This window comes from Carcharhinus amblyrhynchos, chromosome 2 (genome assembly GCF_965287045.1).
Source record: "Carcharhinus amblyrhynchos chromosome 2, sCarAmb.v2.hapA, whole genome shotgun sequence".
In the NCBI taxonomy this organism is placed as follows: domain Eukaryota; kingdom Metazoa; phylum Chordata; class Chondrichthyes; order Carcharhiniformes; family Carcharhinidae; genus Carcharhinus; species Carcharhinus amblyrhynchos.
In genome coordinates, this window is record NC_137325.1 from 106572562 (window position 1) to 106588023 (window position 15462).

General features: G+C 45.5%; 1 protein-coding gene across 1 annotated transcript in view; it reads right to left on the bottom strand.

Moving 5' to 3' along the window:
- abcb4 (ATP-binding cassette, sub-family B (MDR/TAP), member 4) overlaps nucleotides 1-15462 on the bottom strand; it is a 105326-nt gene that overhangs the window by 47294 nt on the left and 42570 nt on the right. Inside the window, exons 5-7 of the mRNA XM_080210614.1 lie at nucleotides 15155-15326; nucleotides 6164-6288; nucleotides 5294-5465 (exon numbers count right to left, since the gene is read on the bottom strand). Coding sequence (XP_080066740.1) covers nucleotides 5294-5465; nucleotides 6164-6288; nucleotides 15155-15326 — 469 coding nt within the window. The remainder of the gene's footprint in view (nucleotides 1-5293; nucleotides 5466-6163; nucleotides 6289-15154; nucleotides 15327-15462) is intronic.

The window sequence follows — 15462 nt, forward strand, 5'->3', positions numbered from 1 at the left end:
TACTCTATGTAGAACTGTTTAAAGCATTTATTTATTGTATTTACTGCTTTAAGAATTCTGAGGGTGTGGTGAAAAGGCATTTGTGGACCAGCCTGCTTTAAATCAGCGCCAGGTTTAAAAGGAGGCCTGGTGTAGACAGCGGGCAGCGTCTGAGCGGGCAGCGGAGTGAGGGGGAAGCAGAGTGAGTTAATAGGGCTTAATATCAAAAAGGGCTGGAGGGAAAAAAGGCCAGGTGAGTTTGTTTGAAAAAAAAACAAGGAAAAAAATTTTTTCAAAACTACTACAGCAAGAAACAAGGAAAAAAATTTTTTCCCCATAAAAAATTACAGTGAATAATGGAGGGGCATGTGATGTGTGGTTTCTGTATGATGTGGGAACTGGCAGACCCCAGGGTCCTTCCCAGTGACCATGTCTGCAGTAAGTGCAGGTTGCTGGAGGAGCTCCAGCTCAAGGTGGATGAGCTGGCCTCTGAGCTACAGACACTGAGGCTCATCAGGGGGAGAGAGGGTGCCCCTAGACTGGCTAAATCTAAGGGTCAGGGACAAAAGGGGGCTGCTGGGAGGAGGAGGAAGGGGGGTGAGGAGCGGAGGCCTCAGCCTCTTAATCTGCATAACAGGTTTGAGGTTCTTGCTTCCAGTCTGGAAGAGGACGAGGCAGGTGAGGTTGGTGAGCAAACTGCACACGGTACAGTGATGCAGCAGGACATAGGCAAAGAGAAGGGGAAAAGGAACGTAGTAGTGATTGGAGATAGTGGGGTGAAGAGTATTGACACTGTCCTTTGTCACAATGACAAAGTGCACAGAAGGGTGTGTTGTCTGCCTGGTGCTCGGGTACAGGATGTCGCAGCTGGGCTGCAGAGGAACCTGGAGTGGGAGGGTGAGAACCCGGTCGTTGTAGTACATGTGGGTGCCGGCGACGTAGGCAAAGTGCAGACTGAGGAACTGGGGAGGGAGTATGAGAAGCTGGGAATGGAATTAAAAAGTAGAACCGACAAGGTGGTCGTCTCTGGGCTACTGCCTGAACTGAGTGCAGACGGGCGTAGGGTTGACAGGATAAAGGAAGTGAATGGGTGGCTCAGGGATTGGTGTGGGAGGAATGGGTTCGAATTTATGGGGCATTGGCACCAGTATTGGGGTAGGTGGGACTTGTTCGGGCGGGATGGGGTTGGTCTGAATCGTGCTGGGACCAGAGTGTTGGCGAATCGAGTAAAGAGGACTGTAGACAGGGCTTTAAACTAATTAGGGGGGGGAGGGTGCGAGGGTAGGTGACGCTACGAGGTCTAAAGTTAAGGATAGGGTACAGGTAAGGGAAGAGGCCGAGGATGTCCCAAGTGGTGGCGTTACGGCAAATAGGGTCCAGGTGAAGGCTGGGAAGAAAGCGCTTTATCTGAATGCACGAAGCATTCGGAATAAAGTGGATGAGCTGGTGGCGCAGATCGACACAAATGGATACGATCTGGTGGCCATTACAGAGACGTGGCTGCAAGGTGACAGGGACTGGGAGATGAATGTACAGGGCTATCAAGTGTTTAGGAAGGATAGGCAGGAGGAAAGAGGGGGTGGCGTAGCTCTGCTGATTAAGGATAGTATCAAGGTGGTAGCAAGGGATGATATCGGAGCCAAAGAGCAGAACGTGGAATCGTTGTGGGTGGAGATTAGGAACAGCAAAGGGAGGAAGACACTGGTGGGTGTCGTCTATAGGCCCCCGAATAATGATCTGGAGGTGGGGCGGGCTGTTAACGCGCAAATAAGTGCGGCGTGCAGGAATGGGACGGCAGTAGTTATGGGAGATTTCAATCTGCATATTGATTGGTCGACCCATGTTGGACGAGGTGGGCTCGAGGAGGAGTTCTTGGAATGCTGCCGGGATAATTTCCTTGAACAGTGTGTGTTGGAGCCGACGAGGGAGCGAGCTATCTTGGATCTGGTGCTATGTAATGAGGCGGGTAGAATTAGGGACCTTGCGGTGAAGGATCCTCTTGGAGAGAGTGATCATTGTATGGTGGAGTTTCTGGTGCAGATGGAGGAGGAGAAAGTGGGTTCCCGGACACGCGTCCTTTGTTTGAATAGAGGGGAGTATGGTAGGATGAGAGAAGAATTGGCGAATGTGGACTGGGGGAGTGCGTTGGAAGGTAGGTCTGCTGAGGAGCAGTGGAGGATCTTTAAGGAGATTTTTCTTGGTGCTCAGCAGAAATTTATTCCGATGGTTAAAAAGGACAGTAGGAAGAGAGGTAATAAGCCGTGGATAACGAAGGAGGTGAAGGAAAGTGTTAAATTAAAAGCGGAGGAATTTAGAGTAGCTAAGAGCAGTGGGCGAGAAGAGGATTGGGAAAGGTTTAAATGTCAACAAAGATTGACAAAGAAGTTGATAAAGGAGGGTAGGAGAAGCTATGAGGCTGGGCTAGCACTTAATATAAAAAAGGATAGCAAGAGTTTTTATAAATATATAAAAAGGAAGAGGCTGGCTAGGGTGAACGTTGGTCCTTTAGAGGATGAGAAAGGGGAGCTAGTGGTAGGGGATGGGGATATGGCTAAGGTCTTGAATAACTTTTTTGTTTCTGTCTTCACGGAGGAGGACGTGAATAATTTGCCGGGTGTTAGCGATGGAAAGGTGGTAGGAATGGAGGGTCTTAATGACATTACTGTTACTAGAGAGGTGGTGCTCGACAGACTGGAGGGGCTGATTGTGGACAAGTCCCCAGGACCGGATGGAATGCATCCGAGGGTTCTGAAAGAAATGGCGGAGGTGATAGTGGATGCCTTGGTGGTTATTTTCCAGACATCGCTGGATTCCGGGGAAGTGCCGGAAGATTGGAAAACGGCTAATGTTACGCCGTTGTTTAAGAAGGGTGCCAGGCAAAAGGCGGGGAATTATAGGCCGGTTAGTTTAACGTCTGTGGTAGGTAAAATGTTAGAATCCGTCATTAAGGAGGAAATTGCGAGGCATCTTGAAGGGAATTGCTTGATAGGGCGGACGCAACACGGTTTCATTAAAGGGAAGTCGTGTCTGACAAATTTACTGGAGTTCTATGAGGATGTGTCTAGGGCAGTGGATAGAGGAGAGCCGGTGGATGTGGTCTTTCTGGATTTTCAGAAGGCGTTTGACAAGGTACCTCACAAGAGGTTATTGCAGAAGGTCAGGGGACATGGAGTTGGGGGTAGGGTGTTAGCGTGGATAGAGGATTGGTTGTCAAATAGGAGGCAGAGAGTGGGGGTCAATGGGTGCTATTCGGATTGGCGGTTGGTGACTAGTGGGGTGCCCCAGGGGTCGGTGCTGGGGCCTCAGCTATTTACCATTTATATAGATGATCTGGAGGAGGGAACCGAGTGCAGGGTGTCGAAATTTGCTGATGACACCAAGATTGGGGGAAAGGCAAATTGTGCGGAGGGTGTGGAGAGTCTGCAGAAGGATCTAGATAGGCTGGGCGAATGGGCCAGGAAATGGCAAATGGAATTTAATGTTGGCAAGTGTGAGGTGGTCCACTTTGGTAGGAAGAATGGTAGGAAGGACTATTACTTACCTGGCGAAAAACTGCAGCAGGCGACGGTGCAGAGGGACCTCGGGGTCCTTGTGCATGAGTCGCAAAAACCCAGCTTGCAGGTGCAGCAGGTGGTCAGGAAGGCGAATGGGATGCTGGCCTTCATAGCGAGGGGGATTGAATATAAAAGTAGGGAGGTCTTGCTGCAGCTGTATAGGGCATTGGTGAGGCCGCAGCTGGAGTACTGTGTGCAGTTTTGGGCGCCGCACCTGCGCAAGGATATTTTGGCCCTGGAGGGAGTGCAGAGGAGGTTTACTAGGCTGATACCGGAGTTGAGGGGATTGAGCTATGAGGAGAGGCTGAATAAACTAGGCTTGTACTCATTAGAGTTTAGAAGAATGAGGGGAGATCTCATTGAGACGTATAAGATGATGAATGGGATGGATAGGATAGAGGTGGAGAGACTCTTCCCGCTCAAAAAAGACAGTAGGACTAGGGGGCACAGCCTCAAGATAAAAGGGAGGCGGTTTAGAACGGAGTTGAGGAGGAACTTCTTCACTCAAAGGGTGGTGAATCTCTGGAATTCTCTGCCCGTTGAAGTGGTGGAGGCTGCCTCGCTAAATATTTTTAAGAAGCGGGTTGATGGGTTCTTGATAAGAGAGGGGATTAAGGGTTATGGGGAGAGGGCGGGAAAGTGGAACTGAGCCACAACAGATCAGCCATGATCTTATTGAATGGCGGGGCAGGCTCGAAGGGCTAGATGGCCTACTCCTGCTCCTATTTCTTATGTTCTTATTTCTTATGTTAACTCTGCCAGCAAAAGCCAGCAGGGGTTGAAAATATGCAAGCTTACTAAGAAACATTATACATTCCAGATAACCAGGGAAATGGAACCGAAAAAAATGTCGAAGAAGACTGAAGTTAAGTGAACAGAGACAAGGTATGGTTCAGAAAAATTCAAGGAAGAGTAAACAAATTGTTTTGAGTTAAAAAGACAATCACAATAATTAGATTTAAAGTGGGGCTGCAAACTTCAGGGGTAAATGAAATGCCTGATGCCATTTTAATGAGTGCCTAGGAATCAAGAGTTAAAACAATTGTGTACAGTTTGTACAGCAGTTAAAACAAAGAAATCCTAAAGGGGTTGATGTAAAAACATAGATTGGATTCGCTGTTAAAAGAGGAGCGGAAGTTTTGTTTAAACGTGTCATTTGGAAAACTGGATTTTGGAATGCAAACCACTGAAGGGAAATATTATGAGTGAAGATTTTAAAACACATTTTGGGGGTAGAATTCAGAAACTCTCATGTGACAATCAACTGGAAGAATTCTGAGGAGAAAACCATGTGCACTAACTTGGCTTCAGAGGAGTGCGTGCAGTAGACCAGTCATCATGTGCGCTTAAAAGAGATTGTATGTTAAGGAGACTGTTATAGTTTAAGATGTACTTTGTAATCTGTGTTAGTCTTAAAATCTGTGTGTACTTGTTAAGCTAAGGGGGAGTAAAGGAGTATTGTATCATAATTCAATTCTTTCATTTTTAATAAATGTTTTTCCTATTGTTAAAATTAACAGGGTCCTTTGTTTTATAAAAAGTAAAAGTTAAAATCTTTTGAGCCAGTGTTCCATTCTCTGATCTTCCCATCCGGTTAAAACATCAACTGGGATCCTGACAATAGGTGTGGATTAATTCCTATGCCATGAGGTTGAAATGGAAATAATTAGAGTAGAATAAGGGAAAAGGAAAAACACAATTTTAAGGCATTTTAAAAAATTATTTCTTGGATGTTTAACATAACATGAGACGTCACTTACTGTCAGCATTTTTCCAATTGTGTACTGCTCATTCAGAATGAGGGTACTTCCATACCAGAATGCCAGAGCATATGATGCATAGATCATGAAGAAGGTAAAACCCACTGATATATTGGTGCTAATGGCCTTTTTTATTCCAATCCTCTCAGCTTCAATTAAGTTTTTCTCATACCTTCATAAAAAGATGAATATAGTTAGGTACTGGAAAAATAACCCAACCACCACTTTTGGTTCATAGAATCCCAGTCAGAAGATGGCCATTCGGTCCATTGAGACTGCACTGACAACAATCCCACCCTATCCTTATAACCCAATGTATTTCCCCTGCTAATCCACATTACACTAAGGAATAATTTAGCATGGCCAATCCACGAAACCGGCACATCTTTGGACTGTGGGAGGAAACCCACACAGACATGGGGAGAATGTGCAAATTCCACACAGCCAATGCCCCAAGGTCAGAATTGAACCTGGGTCCCTGGCACTGTGAGGCAGCAATGTGAACCACTTTGCTACCTAACAGGAACAAACAAATACAAAATGTAATTGGACTCAATATGATAGGTAAAATTTTCCATTCCGATTTTATACTACTGGTTACCAGTTGCCTCTCATTCACATGTATTCATGCGTACAGGAGAACACAAAAAATGCAAATGGATAGCATAAAAGATGGCAAAATAATGGAACCATCTTTCAAGGTTTGGGACAATGTGAGGGTAAGTCAGTATGGTAAAAGTCCTGCATTTAGATATCGTTCATAAGTAGGTGCTGTACAAAACCAATAAATCCCATTGCAAAAACACATGTTTAGTGTCCTCTCCCCACCCATACCCCACAAATCTTGGGAAAGTAATTTAAAGTTCTAACCTCTCAACTTCTTTCTTTTGTCCTCCAAAAGCCACCACAGTTCTGAAATTTGCCAATGCCTCCTCTGCTACTGCTCCAGCTTTTGCATAGGCATTTTGTTCCCGTTCTGTGAATGAAGTCAGCACCTGAATCATTCAAAATAAGGAGCAATGTCACAACTCACATCAATTGACGCATCACAAATATTCCAACAGTCAGGTAGCATCAGAAAAATAGGGAGAAAAAAACAGACGTCACCTGATGAACTGACGTTCATCCCAACAGTTGCTGTTAATTTCCTGCACTGAGTTTAAGCTACTTAACCATGGGGAGGTGAAGGAATGGAGAGAGGCAAACTTTCTCACCAGGCAAGACCCTGTCCCACTCAACCTCCACGCACTCAAACCATTCAGCCATAGGGTGGAATTTTCCCATCCCACCCGCCATGGGAATCGTAGCAGCAAGGGGCGGACCATGCTAAGGTCCGTTTACCTTGGATGGGATTTTCAGGTTTTGGGATGAGACCGGCTGAAAAGTCCTGCCCATAGTCATAGAACCATACAGTACAGAAGAGGCCCTTTGGCCCATTGAGTCTGCACTGACGATATAATGCTAAATCTACACTAATCCTACTTTCGAACACTCAACCCACAGCCTTGAATATTATGACATTTCAAAACTCGTCCACGTAGTTTTTAAAGGGTGTGAGGTTTCCTCCTCTACTACTCTCCCAGGCAGTGCATTCTAGATTCCCATTACTCTCTGGGTGAAAAGAATTTTCATTGGATCCCCTCTAAACCTCCTCCTCCTCCCCTTAAAATTATGCCTCATTTTTACTGACCTTTCAACTATCCACCATGCCCATACCTCTCAGAACCTTATACACCTTAAGCAGGTCCCCTGTCAGCATTCTCTGCTCTAAACAAAACAACCCAAGCCCGTCCAGCCTCTCTTCATAGCTCAAATGCTCCATCCCAGGAAACTTCCTGGTGAATAAAAGCTGGAATCTGAAACCAAAAGAGATAACGCTGGAAAATCTCAGCAGGTCTGGCAGCATCTGTAAGGAGAGAAAAGAGCTGACGTTTCGAGTCCAGATGACCCTTTGTCAAAGTTAACTTTTCCAGCATTTTCTCTTTTAAGAACATAAGAACATAAGAAATAGGAGCAGGAGTAGGCCATCTAGCCCCTCGAGCCTGCCCCGCCATTCAATAAGATCATGGCTGATCTGTCGTGGCTCAGTTCCACATTCCCGCCCTCTCCCCATAACCCTTAATCCCCTCGCTTATCAAAAACCCATCAACCAGCATCTTAAAAATATTGAGCGAGGCAGCCTCCACCACTTCAATGGGCAGAGAATTCCAGAGATTCACCACCCTTTGAGTGAAGAAGTTCCTCCTCAACTCCGTTCTAAACTGCCTCCCCTTTATCTTGAGGCTGTGCCCTCTAGTCCTACTGTCCTTTCTGAGCGGGAAGAGCCTCTCCACCTCTATCCTATCCATCCCATTCAACATCTTATACGTCTCAATGAGATCTCCTCTCATTCTTCTAAACTTTAACGAGTACAAGCCTAGTTTATTCAGCCTCTCCTCATAGTTCAACCCCCTCAACTCCGGAATCAGCCTAGTAAACCTCCTCTGAACTCCCTCCAAGGCCAAAATATCCTTGCGTAAGTGCGGCGACCAAAACTGCACACAGTACTCCAGCTGCGGCCTCACCAGTGCCCTATACAGCTGCAGCAAGACCTCCCTATTTTTATATTCAATCCCCCTCACTATGAAGGCCAGCATCCCATTCGCCTTCCTGACCACCTGCTGCACCTGCAGGCTGGGTTTTTGCGACTCATGCACAAGGACCCCGAGGTCCCTCTGCACCGTCGCATGCTGCAGTTTTTCGCCACGTAAGTAATAGTCCTTCCTACCATTATTCCTACCAAAGTGGACCACCTCACATTTGCCAACATTAAATTCCATTTGCCATTTCCTGGCCCATTCGCCCAGCCTATCTAGATCCTTCTGCAGACTCTCCACACCCTCCGCACAATTTGCCATTCCACCAATCTTGGTGTCATCAGCAAATTTCGACACCATACACTCGGTTCCCTCCTCCAGATCATCTATATAAATGGTGAATAGCTGAGGCCCCAGCACCGACCCCTGGGGCACTCCACTAGTCACCAACCACCAATCCGAATAGCATCAATTGACCCCCACTCTCTGCCTCCTATTTGACAGCCAATCCTCCATCCACGCTAACACCCTACCCCCAACTCCATGCCCCCTTACCTTCTGCAATAACCTCTTGTGAGGCACCTTGTCAAACGCCTTCTGAAAATCAAGAAACACCACATCCACCGGCTCTCCTCTATCCACCGCCCTAGACACATCCTCATAGAACTCCAATAAATTCGTCAGACACAACTTCCCCTTAACGAAACCGTGCTGCGTCTGCTCTACCAAACAATTCTCCTCAAGATGCCTCGCTATTTTCTCCTTAATCACGGATTCTAACATTTTTCCTACAACAGACGTTAAACTAACCGGCCTATAATTCCCCGCCTTTTGCCTGCCACCCTTCTTAAACAACGGCGTAACATTAGCCGTTTTCCAATCTTCCGGCACTTCCTCGGAATCCAGCGACGTTTGGAAAATAATCACCAAGGCATCCACTATCACCTTTTGGATCCCTGGTGAATCTCCTCCGCACCTTCTCCAGTGCATCATATCTTTCTTATAGTGAGGTGACCAGAATTGCACACAGTACCCACATCGCAGGAGGATATAGACCATATAGTCAGGTGGGCAGGTCATTGGTCGATGGAAACTTTTTCTGTGTTGAGGCTTTTTTTGTATATAAGTGCTGAGGTCGCACTAAAGTTTTGTACAGCTCTGACATAACCTTCCTGCTCTTATAATCTATGCCACAACCAATAAAGGCTAGTGTCCCATTTGCATTCTTAATTATCCTATTAACCTATCCTGCCACCTTCAGGAATCTGTGGACAAGCACCCCAAGATCCCTTGTTTCCTCTATCTTCCTAGTGTCCTGCCATTCATTGGGTTCTCCCTAACCTTGTTAGTCCTTCCAAAGTGTGGTGGAAAAAAATCATAAAGATGGATACCTGGCATCAAATAGCTGCCTGGCACATGAAGGGTTAAAAGACATTAAGCAGGCACTGACTTTCAATGCAGACAGCTACTTGAAATTTAAACATGCAGGACAGACAGTTATTTAAAATTAAACATGCAGGGGACAAATACTGCAGGAAGCTAGGCACCTTAAAGATGAAGACAGTCCTGGGACAATGAGGTCTGATAGAGAGATTAGTCACGAATGGGAACGGGAATACATAAATGCAGGAAAATCAATTACTATATGAATAGACCGAAACTAAGTCACTGATAAAGAGGAAATATGTCCATTCATGGAACAATGCAATATTAAAATGCTCATGTCTGTATCTGTCTATAACAATGCGTTAACGTTCGTTCACCTACTTGATTACAACGATGTGTTAATGATGTCTGGTCCATCTATTGCGTAAAAGGTATAAAGGTAGACCACTCCTATTGTATCATTGAGAGAAGGTTTGCTGCTTGTTAGTGCCTTATCTCCACGAAGCTTCATTAAAATAAAACTGTATTGTTGAAACCTTTTGCCTGACTCAGTGGTACATTTCCCACAACAAAAGCACATCACCTCACACTTTTCATGGTTAAGTTCTGTCTGCCACTGACCTGCCCATCTGACCGGCCAGTCTATGTCCTCCTGCTACTTGGGTACTTTTCCCTGATTCTCATCAAAGAATTGCTTGTTCAAAGCTCTTCCAACTTCACATGCTAAAGAAACCTTAAAAAATGTGCAGAACTATATTTTTAAAAATGCACAATAGTTGAAACTGGAGGGGAAATTGAATTTGTCAAACAGACCACAAACATGCAATTTGCATTTCAAATCAAGGATTGACTTGATAATCAAAAATCACTTCCATTACTAACTGATCAGCACTTATACACAAAAGAGCCTCAAGACAAAAACCTCCTGACAGACATTACATTAACAATGTAGTTGTTGGGGTGGGGAACAAGAAGAAAATTATTCTGCAAACATCACAGAAACAGCAATATGTTACATATCTCCAAACAAGAGAATCTCTCCCCTATAAAAAAAACAGAATATGTTGGAAAAATGCATCAAGTTCGGCAGCAACTGTGAAAATAAGAGTTTATTGGTGAAGTTTTCCATTTTGAAGACTAAGTGCAGCGGTGAGCTGGAAAATCAGCGTGATTCCGATAGGCTGGATTTTCACTTCAAATCTTCCAGTCTTCAGCTCATTGATGGGACGTACAGTGATTCATCTACCCCACTGTTACCTGAATAGACCTACCTCACATTAAGTTGGTCTTTCTCTGCACCCTATGACTCTAACACTGCATTCTGCACTCTCTCCTTTCCTTCTGTATGTATGGTATGCTTTGTCTGTACAGCATGCAGAAAACAATACTTTTCACTGTAAGCTAATACATGTGACAATAATAAATCAAATCAAATTAAAATCTCATGGAGGCATTGGGGGATGGGGGGGGAGGTTTGGGGTGAAAGTTCTGGGACCATATTTAAACAGCACCTGCACATACTGCAGGCCCCGTGTGGGATGAACAATTGCATTAGCATGGCAACCAAATGTACAAAACCCTCCACTCTATGGTTCAGCGAGGCCTTCTTGGAAAAACACTTCCAGAAAAGGTGGGAGGCCCTGCATCCTTGGGACATGAGCAGGAGGTCCACTACCCTGACCACACCAGCCTGTGAGGCAGTCCCTAGGGAGGCCAATGCCAGGGAGCCACAGAAAAGGGCCACCCTGCAGTGCAGAAAAAGAATGAATGATCTGATACGTTCCACCAGGGTAAGTGAACCTTCTCCTAATTCACACTCTCATAAGGCAGTCTAAGGATCCACGGGGATGTCACTCACTAGATTGAATGGCCCCCTTCTGCACTGTAGGGTTTCTGTGATTCTCCCCAGATCTGTGTGGGTTTCCTCTGGGTGCTCTGGTTTTACATAAGAACATAAGAACATAAGAAATAGGAGCAGGAGTAGGCCATCTAGCCCTTCGAGCCTGCCCCGCCATTCAATAAGATCATGGCTGATCTGTTGTGGCTCAGTTCCACTTTCCCGCCCTCTCCCCATAACCCTTAATCCCCTCTCTTATCAAGAACCCATCAACCCGCTTCTTAAAAATATTTAGCGAGGCAGCCTCCACCACTTCAACGGGCAGAGAATTCCAGAGATTCACCACCCTTTGAGTGAAGAAGTTCCTCCTCAACTCCGTTCTAAACCGCCTCCCCTTTATCTTGAGGCTGTGCCCCCTAGTCCTACTGTCTTTTTTGAGCGGGAAGAGTCTCTCCACCTCTATCCTATCCATCCCATTCATCATCTTATACGTCTCAATGAGATCTCCCCTCATTCTTCTAAACTCTAACGAGTACAAGCCTAGTTCATTCAGCCTCTCCTCATAGCTCAATCCCCTCAACTCCGGTATCAGCCTAGTAAACCTCCTCTGCACTCCCTCCAGGGCTAAAATATCCTTGCGCAGGTGCGGCGCCCAAAACTGCACACAGTACTCCAGCTGCGGCCTCACCAATGCCCTATACAGCTGCAGCAAGACCTCCCTACTTTTATATTCAATCCCCCTCGCTATGAAGGCCAGCATCCCATTCGCCTTCCTGACCACCTGCTGCACCTGCAAGCTGGATTTTTGCGACTCATGCACAAGGACCCCGAGGTCCCTCTGCACCGTCGCCTGCTGCAGTTTTGCGCCACGTAAGTAATAGTCCTTCCTACCATTCTTCCTACCAAAGTGGACCACCTCACACTTGCCAACATTAAATTCCATTTGCCATTTCCTGGCCCATTCGCCCAGCCTATCTAGATCCTTCTGCAGACTCTCCACACCCTCCGCACAATTTGCCTTTCCCCCAATCTTGGTGTCATCAGCAAACTTCGACACCCTGCACTCGGTTCCCTCCTCCAGATCATCTATATAAATGGTAAATAGCTGAGGCCCCAGCACCGACCCCTGGGGCACCCCACTAGTCACCAACCGCCAATCCGAATAGCACCCATTGGCCCCCACTCTCTGCCTCCTATTTGACAACCAATCCTCTATCCACGCTAACACCCTACCCCCAACTCCATGTCCCCTGACCTTCTGCAATAACCTCTTGTGAGGTACCTTGTCAAACGCCTTCTGAAAATCCAGAAAGACCACATCCACCGGCTCTCCTCTATCCACTGCCCTAGACACATCCTCATAGAACTCCAGTAAATTTGTCAGACACGACTTCCCTTTAATGAAACCGTGTTGCGTCCGCCTTATCAAGCAATTCCCTTCAAGATGCCTCGCAATTTCCTCCTTAATGACGGATTCTAACATTTTACCTACCACAGACGTTAAACTAACCGGCCTATAATTCCCCGCCTTTTGCCTGGCACCCTTCTTAAACAACGGCGTAACATTAGCCGTTTTCCAATCTTCCGGCACTTCCCCGGAATCCAGCGACGTCTGGAAAATAACCACCAAGGCATCCACTATCACCTCCGCCATTTCTTTCAGAACCCTCGGATGCATTCCATCCGGTCCTGGGGACTTGTCCACAATCAGCCCCTCCAGTCTCCCACAGTCCAAAAGACATGCTGGTTAGGTGCATTGGCCATGCTAAATTCTCCCTCGGAGTACCCTACCAGGTACCAGAGTGTGGCGACGAGGGGGTTTTCACGGTAACTTCATTGCAGTGTTAACTAAGCCTACTTGTGACAAATCAATAAACTTTAAACTCAATTATATTTTAAATTCTTTTTGCATGACACGGTTAACTGTTGTGTTTTAAAATTCCAAGAGATTTGAACTTTCGCCGTAAGTTGAGATAACCATGTTGACAAAAGCGTTTCCCTTTCCAACCAGTTTCAAAGTTCAGCCTAGTCTAAGGCAAAGATATTTTAAACCACATTAGCTCACTGCAATCCCATTTAAGGCTATCAGGGTGGAATTGATGCAGCACATTTTTATGTTTATTTGCCTAGCATTAAACTTCAAATACAGGTAAAGTACTGACAGGATGCAAAGGATGCGAGATCATTGACCTCATAACCATAAAAAAATAAACTGTTTATATACCATTGGGAAAGCTGCTGAGAAAGTCACGCAGTCACAATGGACAACTTCAGAATCAATACTCTCCATTACATTTTAAAAGTCTGTAAATATTTCAAACTACTCACAACAAAATGTATTTAATTTAACACGCCATCGCCAAAATCTTACGGTTTTGCCAATGGCACTCCCCATCGTGGGATTTCCAGCGGCAAGGAGAGCATTCAATAGCAGAGGACAATGGCAGGACCATAAAATCCTGCTGCCAGTGAGTGGCAGGCCATCTCCCGTCGCTGCGAAACATTCCGCGGGCAGGGAGCAAAATCCCAGTCCATGCTCTACACTCTAGAAATCTCCAGCTGAACAGATCACAGTTAGCAGTCAGTTTTGTGAGACCCCAGCACTTCATAAATTCCTCATGAAGAAGTTGGAAACTATGGAAATATATTAAAAAAAACCACAAGTTTTATCTGGGATGTGTATATCAAGTCAAACAGTTGTGTTAAATTAGAGAAAAGTTTCAGTGCGAATGAGGAGTGATGTACTGTAGCCCATCCCAGTCAACATCTTTACCAATGAAAAGATTTACCAGGATATCAGAAAAGATTTAACAGATGTTGCCTAGTTTGGAGGGTTTTAGCTATGAGGAGAAGTTAGAGAAGCTTGGTTTGTTCTCACTGGAACGATGGAGTTTGAGGGGTGACCTGGTAGAAGTCTACAATATTATGAGGGGCATAGACAGAGTAGATAGTCAGAAGCTTTATCCCAGGGTGGAAGAGTCAATTACTAGGGGGCATAGATTTAAGGTGCAAGGGGCAGGATTTAAAGGGGATATACAAGGCAAGTTTTTTTACACAGAGGGTGGTGGGTGCCTGGAATTAGTTGTCGGTGGAGGTAGTGGAAGCAATACGATAGTGGCTTTTAAGGGGTGTCTTGACAAATACATGAATAGGATGGGAATGGAGGGATATGATCTCTGGACGGGAAAGGGATTTTAGTTCGGTCGGGCAGTATGGTCGGTGCAGGCTTGGAGGGCCGAAGGGCCTGTCCCTGTGCTGCAATTTTCTTTATTCTTTGTTTTTTATATCGGATGACATTGTAAGGCAATCCCTCAATTAAATGATGAGGTTATTGCTCCTTTTTCTGGATAGTATTGTGCTGGCAGATTCAACTGTGGATCTAGACACCGAAAATACACAGAACAATGACTCCAGCACGTCGGTTAGGATTACACCCATGGAACATTCATGAACAATTCCGGGAAACATTCCATGATTGCAAGGGAATCCCAATCTGCCTGCAAAGTACAAAGCATTGCATCACTAGGGTGACATCTAAGTGCCCACAATAAGAAAGTTCAGCATAGCTGCCTCCAGCAGCACCCATTCAAAATCAGATGCAGAGTTACAGATATCCCAGCTTCCAATGAAGTCTGGCATGTGAACCCTTTAATGTTTAAGATCCCTACACCCCACTCCTTCCTGTGTTGATAGTCATGTCTGGGGAAATAAAATCCCCACAGGGAGTGCAGATATCTCAACAACTTGAACGGAAGGTCTAAAGACATGGTAATGGGCATCCATGTGTCAGGACCATGCAGCATCATGTCTCATTGCTCTATAGTAACTAGAGTAACTGTTCTGGAAATTAAGGCAATGATTGGGTGCATGACCCTTGGCACAGTTATTATTAACTGGTTCAAGATGATGAGCTTCTGCCCATGCTGCAGACGCTGGAAAAAGCCATGGGAGAAAATTAGGGCAGAAATTAGGGCATAATATTCATTAGTTTTTACAAATAACAAAAATTCAGAATGTCTTAGGTAAGCAGGATTTTATTATAATTAAAACAGACACACTAACCTTGGACCAGATCGCTGCAGAAATTCCCAGGACTGGACTCACTGCCAGAATCACCAGTGCCAACTTCCATCCATTCACAAAGCCAACCACAAAGCCAGCTACAAAGGCGGCCAGTGACTGTAGGAGCAAGCCTACTTTATCGCCAATTCCTTCACTTATTTTTAAGATATCACTGAAAGACAAAGCAATTATAACTCAGCATCAACATCTCCTAAAATGTTAGTCTGCAGTGAGGCATGTTTTGCTATTTTACACAGAAGTTTTATGATATGGTCTTCTATAATATAGGACGGCACAGTGGTTAGCGC